Raw genomic sequence first — 13,742 nt, forward strand, 5'->3', positions numbered from 1 at the left:
CACCTTATCTATTTAGTTACTTATCGTGATATGAATGCGGTAAAAACGATCCTAGTTCAGTACTTATAACTGGTTTTTAAAGGTTTTAAAGGTATAGTTCACCCCAAAATGAAAATTCTGTAAAATCATTTACACACCTTCATGTTGTTCCAAACCCATATGACATTATTTTCTATGTGGAACACAAAAGGAGATGTTAAGCAGAAGGTCTCAGGTCTCAGTCACCATTCACTTTCATAGCTTCATTATTCTATACAATGAAAGTGAATGGTGACTGAGGCTAACATTCTGCCCAACATCTCCTTTTGTGTTCCACAAAAGAAACAAAGTCATACGAGTTTAAAAAAAAATGAGGGTGAGTAAATCATGACAGACTTTTCATTTTTGGGTGAACTATCCCTTTAAGGCAATTGATACCAGGGTTCCCACTCTTTTCAAGGCACAATTTTCCAGGACATTTAATGTACCACATGGTTGTAATATTTAAGAAAAACTACGGTGGCCGTGAAGTGTAAAACAAAACAACAAATCTAAAAACCCAATGGCAAACCTAAAGACAAAATAGCAATTCAGAAACACAACAAATAATAAAACACAATGGCATTTCAGTCTAAATGGAAAGGGCAGGTACCATAGCTTCTCACCTGATTGGTGTGAATGAGTCTTTGTTCTTTCTTCAGAACTGGTTCAATGAAATATCAAAATCCATGCCAAATGGTCACTGACTGAAAAACTAAATCATTTGGAGTGTTTCTTCCCTCGGGGAAACTGTAACAGGAAACTTTTGAACGCATAGAGTAAAAACAGTGAGTGAGAAAAGTTAGATTTAGGTACGACGTTCATCTATGGTCTTATGGTTCATCTAGTGCATAAGGGACCATCTTATAGTCCACAAACTGCACTAAAACGTTGGTGGCGTCCAAGCATTCATTCAACTTGCATGCTCTAACTTAAAAAACACTGTTGTTTAAAAAAAATTATAATAAAAATACTAATTAATAAAGGTTCCGGTTGCTGCCAGTGGATAGATTTTCCAAGTATATGCAATAATATGGATACAGTTTTCAATTATTTTAGAAAAAACACCACTAAAGTTCATCAAGATTTAATTTGTACATTACAAAGATTGTAGCAGGCTGCCAGTGGTGTGAATGACTAACTTACATTGTTTTGTTTTTTTTAAATAACTGAAAACAGTATATGTATAATTCCACATCCTGGGAAAATCTCACCTAAAGTAAGTCAGAATATCCAATAGCAGCCTTCTACAACCTTTACAATATGAAAATAATATCTTTGTAAAATTTCAGCAATTTTTTTTCTAAAATAATTGAAACTGTACTCATAATTGGACATTCTACTGCAACCTTTAGAATATGAAAATGCTTTTTAAATAACAGTGTTTGTTATGTTCATATATGCAAGTCAATTGTATGAATGCTTGGACACTGGCGTTTTAGTGCAGTTTGTGGAATTTTTAGACAGTCCCTTACACACTGTAAATGAACATCGTACCTGAAACTTTTCCCACTCGTTGTTTTTGTTCTCTGTGTTATAAAGTGTCCCATTACTGTTTTACTGAGTAACAAACCACTCACAATTTTCCGTAATAATTTTCCGTAATTGAGCATTTGGAATTAATTTTGAAATAATCGCGCAAGTGGGCAGAAAACCAGTCCTGAGGAAAGGACTAGGTATTCTCCACACAGCCAATCAGGTGAGAAGCAATGGGACCTACCCTTTCTGTTTCGACTGAATTGCTGTTGTGTTTTCTGAATTGCTGTTGTGTTTTTGGATTTGCCATTGTGTTTTATTATTTGTTGTTGTGTTTCTAAATTGTTATTTTGTCTTTGGATTTGCCGTTGTGTTTTCAGATTTGTTGTTTTGTTTTGCACTTCAAGGCCACAATAAAAAACCTACGAAAGTTAATTAAAATTGTGGTTATTGGAGGGTTATTTTTCCAAAATTCCATATTTGGCAGTTTAATTAAATTTCATCATTAAAATGGTTGCTAATCAAGTTAATTTGTAAAAAAATATATAAAATGAAAAGAGAATTATATTCATTTAATTTTTTACATAACATTGCATTATTTTTATCAAATGAAGTGCTTTTTCTACAAAATCCTCACAACACAATCCAAAACAACACTGAGGATATTTTTTGTCAAATAAAGTGCTACACAACAGAATATCACAGATGTGAGATATTGCATTAATACATTATTATTAATGTTCATGCATCCATTTAAATCAAACTTTTATTTTGGCGTATCTGTGTTTTTGATGGTAGTTTCTCACCTCTGGATAAGCAGTTTGTTACATGGCCCAGTGTGATTATAAAACCCCAAAAAGCTGTGATTTCATTAAAATATATATGTAGCCTGTATGTGCCGCATGCTTCAGAGCACTCTACTCACTGTCATCTACCAAATACATACGCACACCCAGACCACGCATGATGCTCATGATGAGGTGTTTTCAGTGTATGAGCAGCTGGCTTCACACATTCATTTTGAAGCACGCAGCACATGCAGATTTTATATTTATTTAATTAAATCACGGCCTTTTGCGGTTTAATAATCACACTTGGACATATCGAGATTTTAATTTGATTGTGCATTCAAACATTCATTTTCATCCCAAATATGTCAAATTCCATGATGTTACACATTTTATAGCTAATGCAATTTTTACTGCATTCAGTGATTCCATTCGTGTTTTCGCATATCAGAAATCATAGTGCCCTGCATGTGATACAGACGGTATAAACACACTCCAATCGTAGAATTATTGAAAAATAATTGTGGTCCAACCTTTGCTGTTATCTAAAATTTACAACTCAAATGGTTTTATAGTTAACACTACAGCAGCAATGGAAAAAATAAATAAATTGTACAATAATTGTACATGTAACAAAAACCTTGTCAGTGACACAATCAAACAGTTTTATTATACTAAAATATTTTCCAGGACAAATACAGTAATTATTTTCCAGGACATTTATAGAGGTATTTTTTCTCATTTTCCATGACTTTTCCATGTCTGGAAAACTGCACTGCAAAATTCCAGGTTTTCTAGGATTTCCAGGATGCGTGGGAGCCCTGGATACTGTTGTTTGCACTCATTTTGATCCAAAATATCAAGTGTAAAGACTGTGCACCTGTTTTATTTTTACACTCAATATCGTAGCCGGTAATGGGGCTGTTCCCGTCAAAACCCATTGTCCAGCGGAGGGCGATGGTTCTCTCCTTTACCTCACGAATTTCCACTTTCGGAGGCTCTGGTGGCTCTAAGAATTCAAGAATAGAGTGCTTAGATTCTCAGACGGGAATAGCAAGGCCATGAATCACTCACCACATTTAAATAATGCCATTTAAATCAGGGGATTTTTGAAGATCCTTGTTACAAATGGCTAACAAATCTCTAGGGTCTTGAGCCAAGCCCAGATGATTTTATGGGTGCTTACCTTGAACTGTTAGCTGAAGGATGCCTCTGTCTTCACCATAAGAGTTGATGGCATGACAGGAGAAAAATCCAGAATCCTCTCTCAATGTTGGATAGATCTGAATTCCAAAAGATTGTGTGTGAACGTGCACCCAGAAAAACCGTCAGATCATGCAATTCAAAGATATGTGTGTCCTAAATGAGCTCCTAATACCATCTGATGTGACTTAAAGGGATAGTTTACCCAAAAATTTAAATTCTGTCATCATTTACCCTCACCCTCCTGCATCCTGCCCAACATCTCCCTTTGTGCTCCATGTAAGCAAGAAAGTCATACAGGTTTGGAACAACATTAGGGTGAGTAAATGATGACAGAATTTTCATTGTTGGGTGAACTTTCCCTTTAACACAGCAGAAAGAATTGCATGTAAAACCACTTTGTTTAATTAGAGAAGCAGACCTGCAGGGTGGAAACAACCTCATCGCCGACCTTCTTGACCGTAACTGTGTGCCGCCACATGTCTGGATTGATCATGTGTGACTGCTTCTCCTTCTCCACTTCCTTCTCCCATCGAACCATGATGGGTTTCTCACCATGAGCCTTACAACTCATCTCTATCTTCTCTCCTTTTGTGGCCAGGGAGTTGTTGGGGTACGATGTGATCATGGCTGGAACTGAGAGAAAAAGACAGAAAAAGACAAAGAGATGCATTATGAAGAAGGGAAACTCAACTTGAGTCAAACTCAACTTGATAGTTCACCCAAAAATGAAAATTCTGTCATCATATACTCACACACATGTTGTTACAAACCTGTAAGACTTTATTTCTTCCATGGAACACAAAAGGAGATGTTAGGCAGAATGTTGGTCTTAGTCACCATTCACTGTCATTGTATATTTTTGCTATGTATGGTGACTATGATTGTCTTTCTGCCTAACATTTCCTTTTGTGTTCCATGCAAGTCATACAGGGTTGGAACAATATGAGAGTGAGTAAATAATGACAGAATTTTCATTTTTGGAGGAACTATCCCTTTTGGAAAAACAAACAAACAAAAAAACAACAAAAAACAAAAACTATTTGAAATGTGGACTCATCAGACCACAAAACACAATTCCACTGTTCTACTTTCCATCTCAGATGAGACTGAGTCCAGAGGTGTTGGCGGCGCTTCTGGACAGTGTTGATGTATGGCTTCTGCTTTACATAGTAAAGCCTTAACTTGCATCTGTGGATGCATCTGCGAATGGTATTGACTGACAAAGGTTTATTATAGAGCCAGATTTCTGCCAAAAGTAAACAAACAAATAGAATGTTTTGCATACAAACACAATCCACTTTGCAAAGGAAAACTCGACTCTCAAACAAACAGAAAGCAATTTGCAAATACAAAGGGCCTTTTGAGAGAAAATGAAGAGTAGTTGTCTGTACCACTGGCCTAACAAACAAATGTGCTGTGTTTTACAAATATAAAAAATGTGTTTCATATGAGCTTACATCATATGTATTTCATAAATAAATACAATCTTGTAAGGGGGTTCGAGGGAAAAGGAGGAGGCGAGAACCGGCTTGTGAACTTAAATAATAATTTAATGAACAACTTAAACAAAAACACACAACCATAAACACACACAGTACAGCTGCCTGTAGTTCTCTCTCAGTCGAACTGTCGTCGCCGGCCGCCTTTATCCCTCGCGCGCCCCATCAGGCTGATTGGGGACCGGGCATGCGTCATTCCAGCCCGGCCCTGCCCTCCTTGGCTCTACAAATCTATTCTACGAATTTTACAGGACTGTCGAACAAATACAAAATCCGATGTGAACAAATACATACCACTTGTGAGTCACGTGACTTTTGGCATAATTTTCTCAACTAAAGTCCAGATTTTCTCACAAATGCATCAATGACTTTTTCACAAAAGGGCTGAGCCACCTCCTCTTTTAAAACAGTAGATGGTGCAGTGCTGCCACATACTTTTACTCAGTTTTGTCATTTCTACATATTACATGGTAAAAAAACTTATTTTCTAGTAAAAATTAGATCATTTCTGGTAATAAGAAAATATGTCATAAATAACAATATTTTCTAGTAAAAAAAAGATATTTTATCCTTATATTTTTATCATTTTTCCTGATCAGGTAAAAACGAGAAATTTTCTACTAATAATGAGATTAAAACTTCCTGTCCCCGTCGGTAGTGTTCGTGGGCCGGGGCATCCCGCGATATTAATCTCTCCACCGGTAGTGATCTCCGGGGGGGGGGACTGCACCAGTTCTACTTTAAGACAGTAGAACCTATAGTCACGGTATCCCACCTAAGTGCGGGGCCTGGTGCAACCGCACCAGTTGCACCGCCCTATGGATGGCCCTGACGGGAACTGTCTTATACAATGGTGCAGAAAAACAGACAAAACTTTCTGCAATATGTCCAGGAGTTTGTCTCATCAACACGAAAATAATGTGAAATTGCTGGCATATCTGGAAATTGCATGTAACCTTGTCTACACACATATTAAAGTTATTGAACATTTATTTAATAAGGGAAACAATTATGGCTTTGGGAAGAACAGGTTTTAGAAGTACTGATGCTCAGCTTCTTAGAGATTTATAAAAGTGGCCCGAGATAAATGTATTTAGTGTGACACTCGATTTTATCATTATAATGGGCTCTTTTTTTATCAAACCACAGAATGAAGACTTTTTTCTCCTTCCCTTTTTCTCCCCAATTTGGAATGCCCAATTCCCACTACTTACTGGTGGCACAGTTACTCACCTCAATCCGGGGTGGCGGAGGACAAGTCTCAGCTGCCTCTGCTTCTGAGACCGTCAATCTGCGCATCTTATCACGCGTCTTGTTGTGCATGACACCGCGGAGACTCACAGCATGTGGAGGCTCATGCTACTTTTCGCAATCCACACACAACTTACCACACGCCCCATTGAGAGCGAGAACCCGTAATCACGACCATGAGGAGGTTGCCCCATGTGACTCTACCCTCCCTAGCAACCGGGCCAATTTGTTTGCTTAGGAGACCTGGCTGGAGTCACTCAGCACACCCTGGATTCGAACTCACGACTCCAGGGGTGGTAGTCAGCGTCAATACTCACTGAGCTACCCAGGCCCCCACAGAATGAAGACTTTAAGACATTACAGACAAAACAGCTTCTTTTTTGTTATAGCATAATTTTCTGTAAAAGTGCTTTGAAACGATGTGTGTTGTGAGAATTGTAATACAAATAAAAATGACTTGACTTGGCTCTGCAGTAACCACTCCTTTGGTTGAAAAAGATGCACACAGATATATAACAGCAGGCCTCAGCATTGTATTGAACTACATATCTCCATATTAATTCGTTCATTCATTAATCTTAGGTTTCAGGTCTAATCACTGTGTATCGTAAAATAATGTAGCCTACAATGTAAAATGATCTTTAAAGCATAAATTGCAACGTTGCCGGGAAACAGCCTTAGGCATAAAACTGTTAAAGTTTCTTTATGGTTAAAAGTGAGGATAAAGTATAAATAGATCAGTTAAATTAACTATGCTATGATGACTACAAATGCAATTCCTGTAGGTCATTTGTATCTCGTTATTAGTAGAAAATTTCTCGTTTTTACCTGATCAGCAAAAAAAATATATATATATATATATATATATATATATATATATATATATATATATATATACGGATAAAATATATTTGTTATTCATGACATATTTTCTAATTAACAGAAATGATCTAATTTTTACTAGAAAATAAGTCGTTTTTACCATGTAATATGTAGTAATGACAAAACTGAGTGAAAGTATGTGGCAGCACTGCACCATCTACTGTTTTAAAAGAGGACATGGCTCAGCCCATTTGTGAGAAAATCATTGATGCATTTGTGAGAAAATCAGGACTGTGGCTGAGAAAATTGTGCCAAAAGTCACATGACACAAGTGGCATGCATTTGTTCACATCGGGTTTTGTATTTGTTCGATAATCCTGCAGAATTTGTAGAATAGATTGTATTTATTTGTGAAATATGATGTAGGCTTATATGAAACACAATGTTTATATTTGTAAAACACAACACATTTGTTTGTTAAGATAATGGTACAGACAACTACTCTTCATTTTCTCTCAAATTGCCCTTTGTATTTGCAAATCGCTTTCTGTTTGTTTGAGAGTCGAGTTTTCCTTTGCAAAGCGGATTGTGTTTGTTTGCAAAATGTTCTATTTGTTCGTTTACTTTTGGCAGAAATTTGGCACCATGGTTTACCAAAGTACTCCCGAGCTGATGTCATGATATCCATTACAGACGAAAGACTGTTTTTAAGACAGTGATGTCTGAGGGATTGGAGATCACGCGCATAAGTATCATTAGAAGAAATGGTGATGTTACACAGTGGTAAACACTCGACTGTCCCAACATTTTGGAGCGAGTTGCAATCATCTGATTTCTATCAGTCCATTTAAGTGTATATTTTCAAAAAAGCAAAACAATTATATTCACAAGGTAAATCATCAAATAATGTGTTGTTGTAGTGCTTTCAATATAGCATAAGGTGAATAGAATGTACAAATCACGCCTTTTAGTTTTTATTAGCATTTTCCATACTGTCCCAACTTTTTCGGAATTGGGGTTGTAAAAAAATACAAAAATAATTGGTCTTAAAAAGCCTCATATTTTCTATAAGATACATTTGACTTGATCAACAAGGAAATCTACAGAAATAATAAATTTTTCAAAATATATGAAATTAATTGTACTGCAACAGGGTTTATAAAACTAATCTGCAGCATACATAACACTATGACCAAAAGGGATCTGAGAATTGACTTGGAGTTGTGACAAAAGACTAAGACTCTGTTTTAGAGACTTGTGAACATGTATGTTATGATTTAAACACTACATCACTGTGAATCAAACTGAATGACTCTCTCTTATGACATCAACGACTTTAAACGTACATTTGTATAAACGCAATGTAACGTTTCAAAGAGCGAGGATCAGAACACTTTATAGCCCAAACAAGATAAATATTTTAAAGCTCTATGACAAATACAAGATTAAATCTGATGCTTCATGCAGAGGCTCATTTAGTATCCTCCCCCCCACACACACACACACACACACACACACACAGCCCTGCACAGCGCACACTCATGTCCCGGTTCCTGAGAGGCATTTATTGGGGGAGCAGAGCACCAGGCGTGTACGTGGGAGCGCCGGTACAGCATGTGATATGATTGAATGTGTCAGGATGAAAGTCCCGACCGTTTACATTTCATCTCTTATTCACTCTAGCAATTCTCAGCTTAGCAGGAAAAAACAAACAAAAACGGTTTGACTGCATTATAATTTTATTTTACTAATCTGTCCATGAACGAGGAAAATCTTATATTTCTGTTTATACATAAACCTAAATACAGTGTTAAACATACCTTAATACTATGTACCCTGTGTATAGTATGCATGTTGATTATGTATATTGTACACCATTGTACATCCATCCATCCATCCAAATGATCTGAACATTGCTTTTTTTAGTTGCTTGCAAGCAAGGTTACTTTTAGTAACATGCGTGAAGTCAATAAAAGCTACTACAATTGATCAGCAGGTATAAATGAAGCTGTACAGTCCCCCGGTGAAAGACGCAAGCAGGTTAAACTGGTATATTATTTCTTATCGTGGCCGAGCGCTCTGTCGTTATGTGATTATCCAGTATAGAACACTAAAGGGGAAAGTAGTCTGTGTCTTGGAGGGGCAGCTGCATCATCCCCCAGGCTGCGAGCTGTCTTCATCATGGCTGCATAATTGCTGTGTTGATGTATTTCTTTAATATCCAGCAGAATTATAAGCAGCAGTTGGACTGAGAGTGGAGGTGCTAATTCTCCTTCTAAGATCCAGAGAGAGGAACAGAGTGTTACTGGGCAGGAACTTCCTCTCCGGCTGTAGGAGTGATTTACGTCTCTTCTCAAACCTCTCTGATTGATGCAGGGTCATTTTACTCATTCATTTAGAGGATGTAATCAGACAAAAATTATATTTGGTCGCTTTGTGCTTATGAGTGTGTGTATTATTTTAAGCCTGCCTTTGTGGAACTTGAGATACTATAAAATCCATTTAGTTGACCTTACATAAAAATAAAAAATAAAAACATGCAAATCAATTGCAGTACAGTACTACATCTAAGTAATCATACTTATTTGGAATAAGTGGACTAGGACTAGTGGACTAGGAGTTGAACCTGGAAGTAACACTAACTTAGTATTAAAATAGTAAGATTCTGTATGGATTATAGATAACAACAATAAAACACCGTTTGTCCTGAGGTCACCAGACAAAAATCTGACAAGCACTTAATGAAGCTGAGGAACAAGAAACCCAGAGTTTAAAAAATTATATACACCCAATAACACACCCTCTCTCAGGGTAGCTGTTTTTACCCCTTGACCTATCAGGGGCAGAGTAAGTGAGATTCACTTCTCTGCCCCTGAGATCTGTGTGATTTCTAAAGACTGTTCCTGTGACATATGGAAATAACTATTGTAATATGATCCTAGGAGAAAAACTACAAATAAATGTCTGTCTGTCTATCTATAAACAGAGCTAATTTTTTATATCTGTGTCCTTGTCAGGTCTAGCTGACTGAGATACAGTAGGAGTCTGTGATCTCTGGCTTATATCCAGCCCACGGGGAATCCTGAGTGTCTCTCCTCCCCTGCCTGCATCTCCCTTTCACCTGGACACGTTACCATGCCAACCAGCTCCAGCCTGCCTGCTCTCCCCCTGCTGTAAGAGGGTGCTGTCAATGGAGGACAAGAATAAAACAAACATCCAGAATTGATTTTCAGAGGAGAGCAGTTACCAGCCTGCATGTTTGTATCACGGATCTGAGCAGAATATCTGTCTCTGGGAAGATGACCTGCTAATCTTGCCTTTTTTACTTTTGAAAAAATTATTTTAAAAAAACAAATGGGAAAAATGCACAGAAAAGATTGTATTTCTTGAATGTCTTGATTTGTATAAGGCTGGAGGGGTTGTCAACTAATCAGTCTAATTAGGTCACAAAGGGTCAGCATTGACAACTGGCTTTGCGCAGCTCTGCGACATTTGACCCCAAACCATCAATCAGTGCATAAATAGAAAATTGGAGACACGTATGCCGCGTGTTTGAAAGAGACATACTTGATATGATTCAGTTTCCCTTATACTACATGACAGAATTGCAAAAAATGTCTCCAAAGCAAAACAAATAACATAAAATCAGGGAGACCAGGGCTAGTTGTCACGCTTTTTTATTCCAGTGAGTATTTCTACAGTCAATAAGTCAATTTCTGCAAAGATGAAGTCCTGCCTACAAAAAAGCTATTAAACATTTCCACCATTATTGCCCAGAAAAAAACACAGCTACTTGAACACACACTAAACTTTTGTGACAACATGCCCTGCTATATGGAGTAAGTTGTCACAGTCAAACCTGCCATTAAACAGTCAATATGAGCTTTTACTCAAAATTTAAACAGAACAACAATTATGAAACACAAAACAATTCATGAAACAATGCACATGTAAAAGACAATGTACAAAAATATCAAACCATTATTTTGGCCAACCAATACTGTAATTCATAAACTGTATAAATTAATAACATTTAAAACACATGTGACAACCTGCCCCAATAAAATGTGACAACTTGCCCCACCTGATTAATAAATGAAACCTTTCTAGAAAAATCTACATTCATTGAACAGGTGACCCTTGCATGAATGTATTCTTGTCTTGTTTTTTTTTTGTTTTGTTTTTTTACTAGTTTACTTGTTAACCCAAATGTAAACAAGCAAACATATGGTGATATTGAAATTCTTGTCTGGAGGACAGAATTAAAAAAAAAAGAATAATAATTTAAGAGTGGTTTGAACTAGGCATGTCAAACCAATATATACAGTATAGCCACTGCAAGAGAAAACACACATATGTGTAATTAGACTTGTGTCTCAAAATCCTGTAGTTACTAAGATTCCACCAATGTGACAACTTGCCCTGGTCTCCCATATTTTTACAATTATTTTATCTGCTTAATTTCTTTGCATTACAAATTGATCAGGAATAGGTTAAGATGGAGTCTATCCCCAGTGTGATGTCTTTTTCATCTTAGTCTCATGGCGACTCCTACTGTTGCTCCTTGCAGGCTTTGTGAGTGCACCCATCATCCCCTATCACGTCAGCGCTCTGGGCTGTGTGTGGGGGATGTAGGCCAAGACCCTTCGCCTCACTGGTCCGGCGGGCAGATGAGACGCATGTGTACAGCAGCCCCTGCTCCACGATGCATCGGGGTAAACAGAGAGTGGACTGGTTAAGTGGCCGTGTTCACTGCTGCCTGATATCCTCCTTTACTGCACCATTGGGCTTTGTGTGGAGAATGAGCCGCATCATGCTGCCGAAAATGGAAAAGCATGCAGCCAATCAGAGTGAAGGAATGGGAAGGATTATGTTAAAATGGCCAGTGATGTGATGCACCATTAAATCTCATTTTATTAAGTTTCTTGGGATCGCAGTTGTTCATTTATGAACAGTATTTAATTGCGGAAAACCAACTTTTTGATAAACAATTATTGTTAATCATCAATGTGTCTGCTTCGGTTTGGTTTAAGACTCAACTTAGCATATCGAAGTTTGGAATAGCATACTACAGTACTACTCTTACTATTTCTGCATTACATATCATGTGTAGTGTGCATAGTATGCATGAATTACAACATTTGCCCTTAATATGTTGTTTACAACAGAGCGCACTGCACGGAAAAAGCGCAAAAGTGCCCAGCCACTTTTTCAGCCATCTTGGTTCCCAAAGTATTTTTCCCATTACATTTTTTCCATAGGGATAACATAAAATCCTTCATAAAAGAGTTCTAAGCCATGAACCAACCCAACCAGCTCTGAGGTGAATCAAAACGTTACAAACTTTGATTTGATGCAAAAAAGCATTTAAAAATCTGACAAAGACAAGACTGTGTACTTAACGTCTTTCATGACTACAACAATCCCATGAAGCATTATGATTGATGTAATTGAATTAAAATAATAGAAACATAAACTACTGATTTAAAGTTGATGTTTATAAGTATAGAATCAATTTATTTAAAGTAAATTGCAAAATACTCAGATATATACAAATATATATTAGTGGTTTGAGGTTGTAGGGAGGCTGACTCGGTTGTGAAAATTGGTTTCTGCGATTTTCTGATTGGTGGATTTTCTCCTACAGGATCATGTGTAGTGCAGTTCTTCAGCAGGAATTCCACTATTAAACACTTTTTTTAATGAAGATGAAGTAATGCGGATGGCTTTCCAGTGTGATGAATGAACTAAAGTAACATCAGCCACAATTTAAAACATATTGACTCACACTGCCAAGATTTAAGATATTTTGACACAAAATTAGATTAAAAATTAAAATAACTATTTTTATTTCCAAAATTAATGAACTGAACACTGCATTAAACATGTAAATTCATGCGGTCATTTGAAAACAAAATAGCATGCTAATATTTGAAACTTATCGTTCCATACTGCGTTGTATTTCACATACTATTTTAATTAATAGTAAGCAGTATACTAAATAGCATAATATACTAAACGGTATGCAGTACGCAGTACGCAGTACACTAGTATTCCATTTCAAACATAGTGAGTGACCCAACGCAGTAAGCTTCGATAAATTAGCATGCTAATTTCTGCTGCTTTTACATCACTATACATAAAAATAAGCAGTTAACTATGATCTCTCTTAAAAGAAGTTCATAATCTCTTATTCCGAAAAATTAACTCAAACCTTATATTATGACAGTTGGACTTCATTTGGTTTGAAAGGCCTCAATATTAGGTAATACAGTTAATGTCAGAAGTTTACATACACAGGTTGAAGTCATTAAAACTTATTTTTTAACCACTCCACAGATTTAATATGAGCAATCTATAGTTCCCTATCTGTCACTCACTCGACATTGTGTCGATGTAGTGACACTAGGGGGTCACTCTTGGGAGCCCGAAACACCTCTGGTCTTTGAAAAAATGCCAATGGGAATTGGCGAGTGGTATTTGCATACCACTCCACTGAACATATGGGTATAAAAGGAGCTGGTATGCAACCACTCAATCAGATTTTCTCTTCGGAGCCGAACGGTCATGCTCACTGAGCTGAATTCTCAGGACTGTTCATTCACCTCTGCTGGATCTAACGGCGCATTTCAGCGGCTTCTCCCCCTCTGCACTGCTGCACTGCAGAGAACGCCCCTGGGTG

The 13,742-nt window shown here is 37.1% G+C and overlaps 1 protein-coding gene across 1 annotated transcript in view; it reads right to left on the reverse strand.

The window, feature by feature from the left end:
* The window catches only part of LOC127432963 (cell adhesion molecule DSCAM-like), a 122,586-nt gene that overhangs the window by 23,212 nt on the left and 85,632 nt on the right, over positions 1-13,742 (reverse strand). The window contains exons 12-14 of the mRNA XM_051684509.1: positions 3,907-4,121; positions 3,469-3,565; positions 3,163-3,291 (exon numbers count right to left, since the gene is read on the reverse strand). Coding sequence (XP_051540469.1) covers positions 3,163-3,291; positions 3,469-3,565; positions 3,907-4,121 — 441 coding nt within the window. The remainder of the gene's footprint in view (positions 1-3,162; positions 3,292-3,468; positions 3,566-3,906; positions 4,122-13,742) is intronic.

This window comes from Myxocyprinus asiaticus, chromosome 42 (assembly GCF_019703515.2).
Source record: "Myxocyprinus asiaticus isolate MX2 ecotype Aquarium Trade chromosome 42, UBuf_Myxa_2, whole genome shotgun sequence".
In the NCBI taxonomy this organism is placed as follows: Eukaryota; Metazoa; Chordata; class Actinopteri; order Cypriniformes; family Catostomidae; genus Myxocyprinus; species Myxocyprinus asiaticus.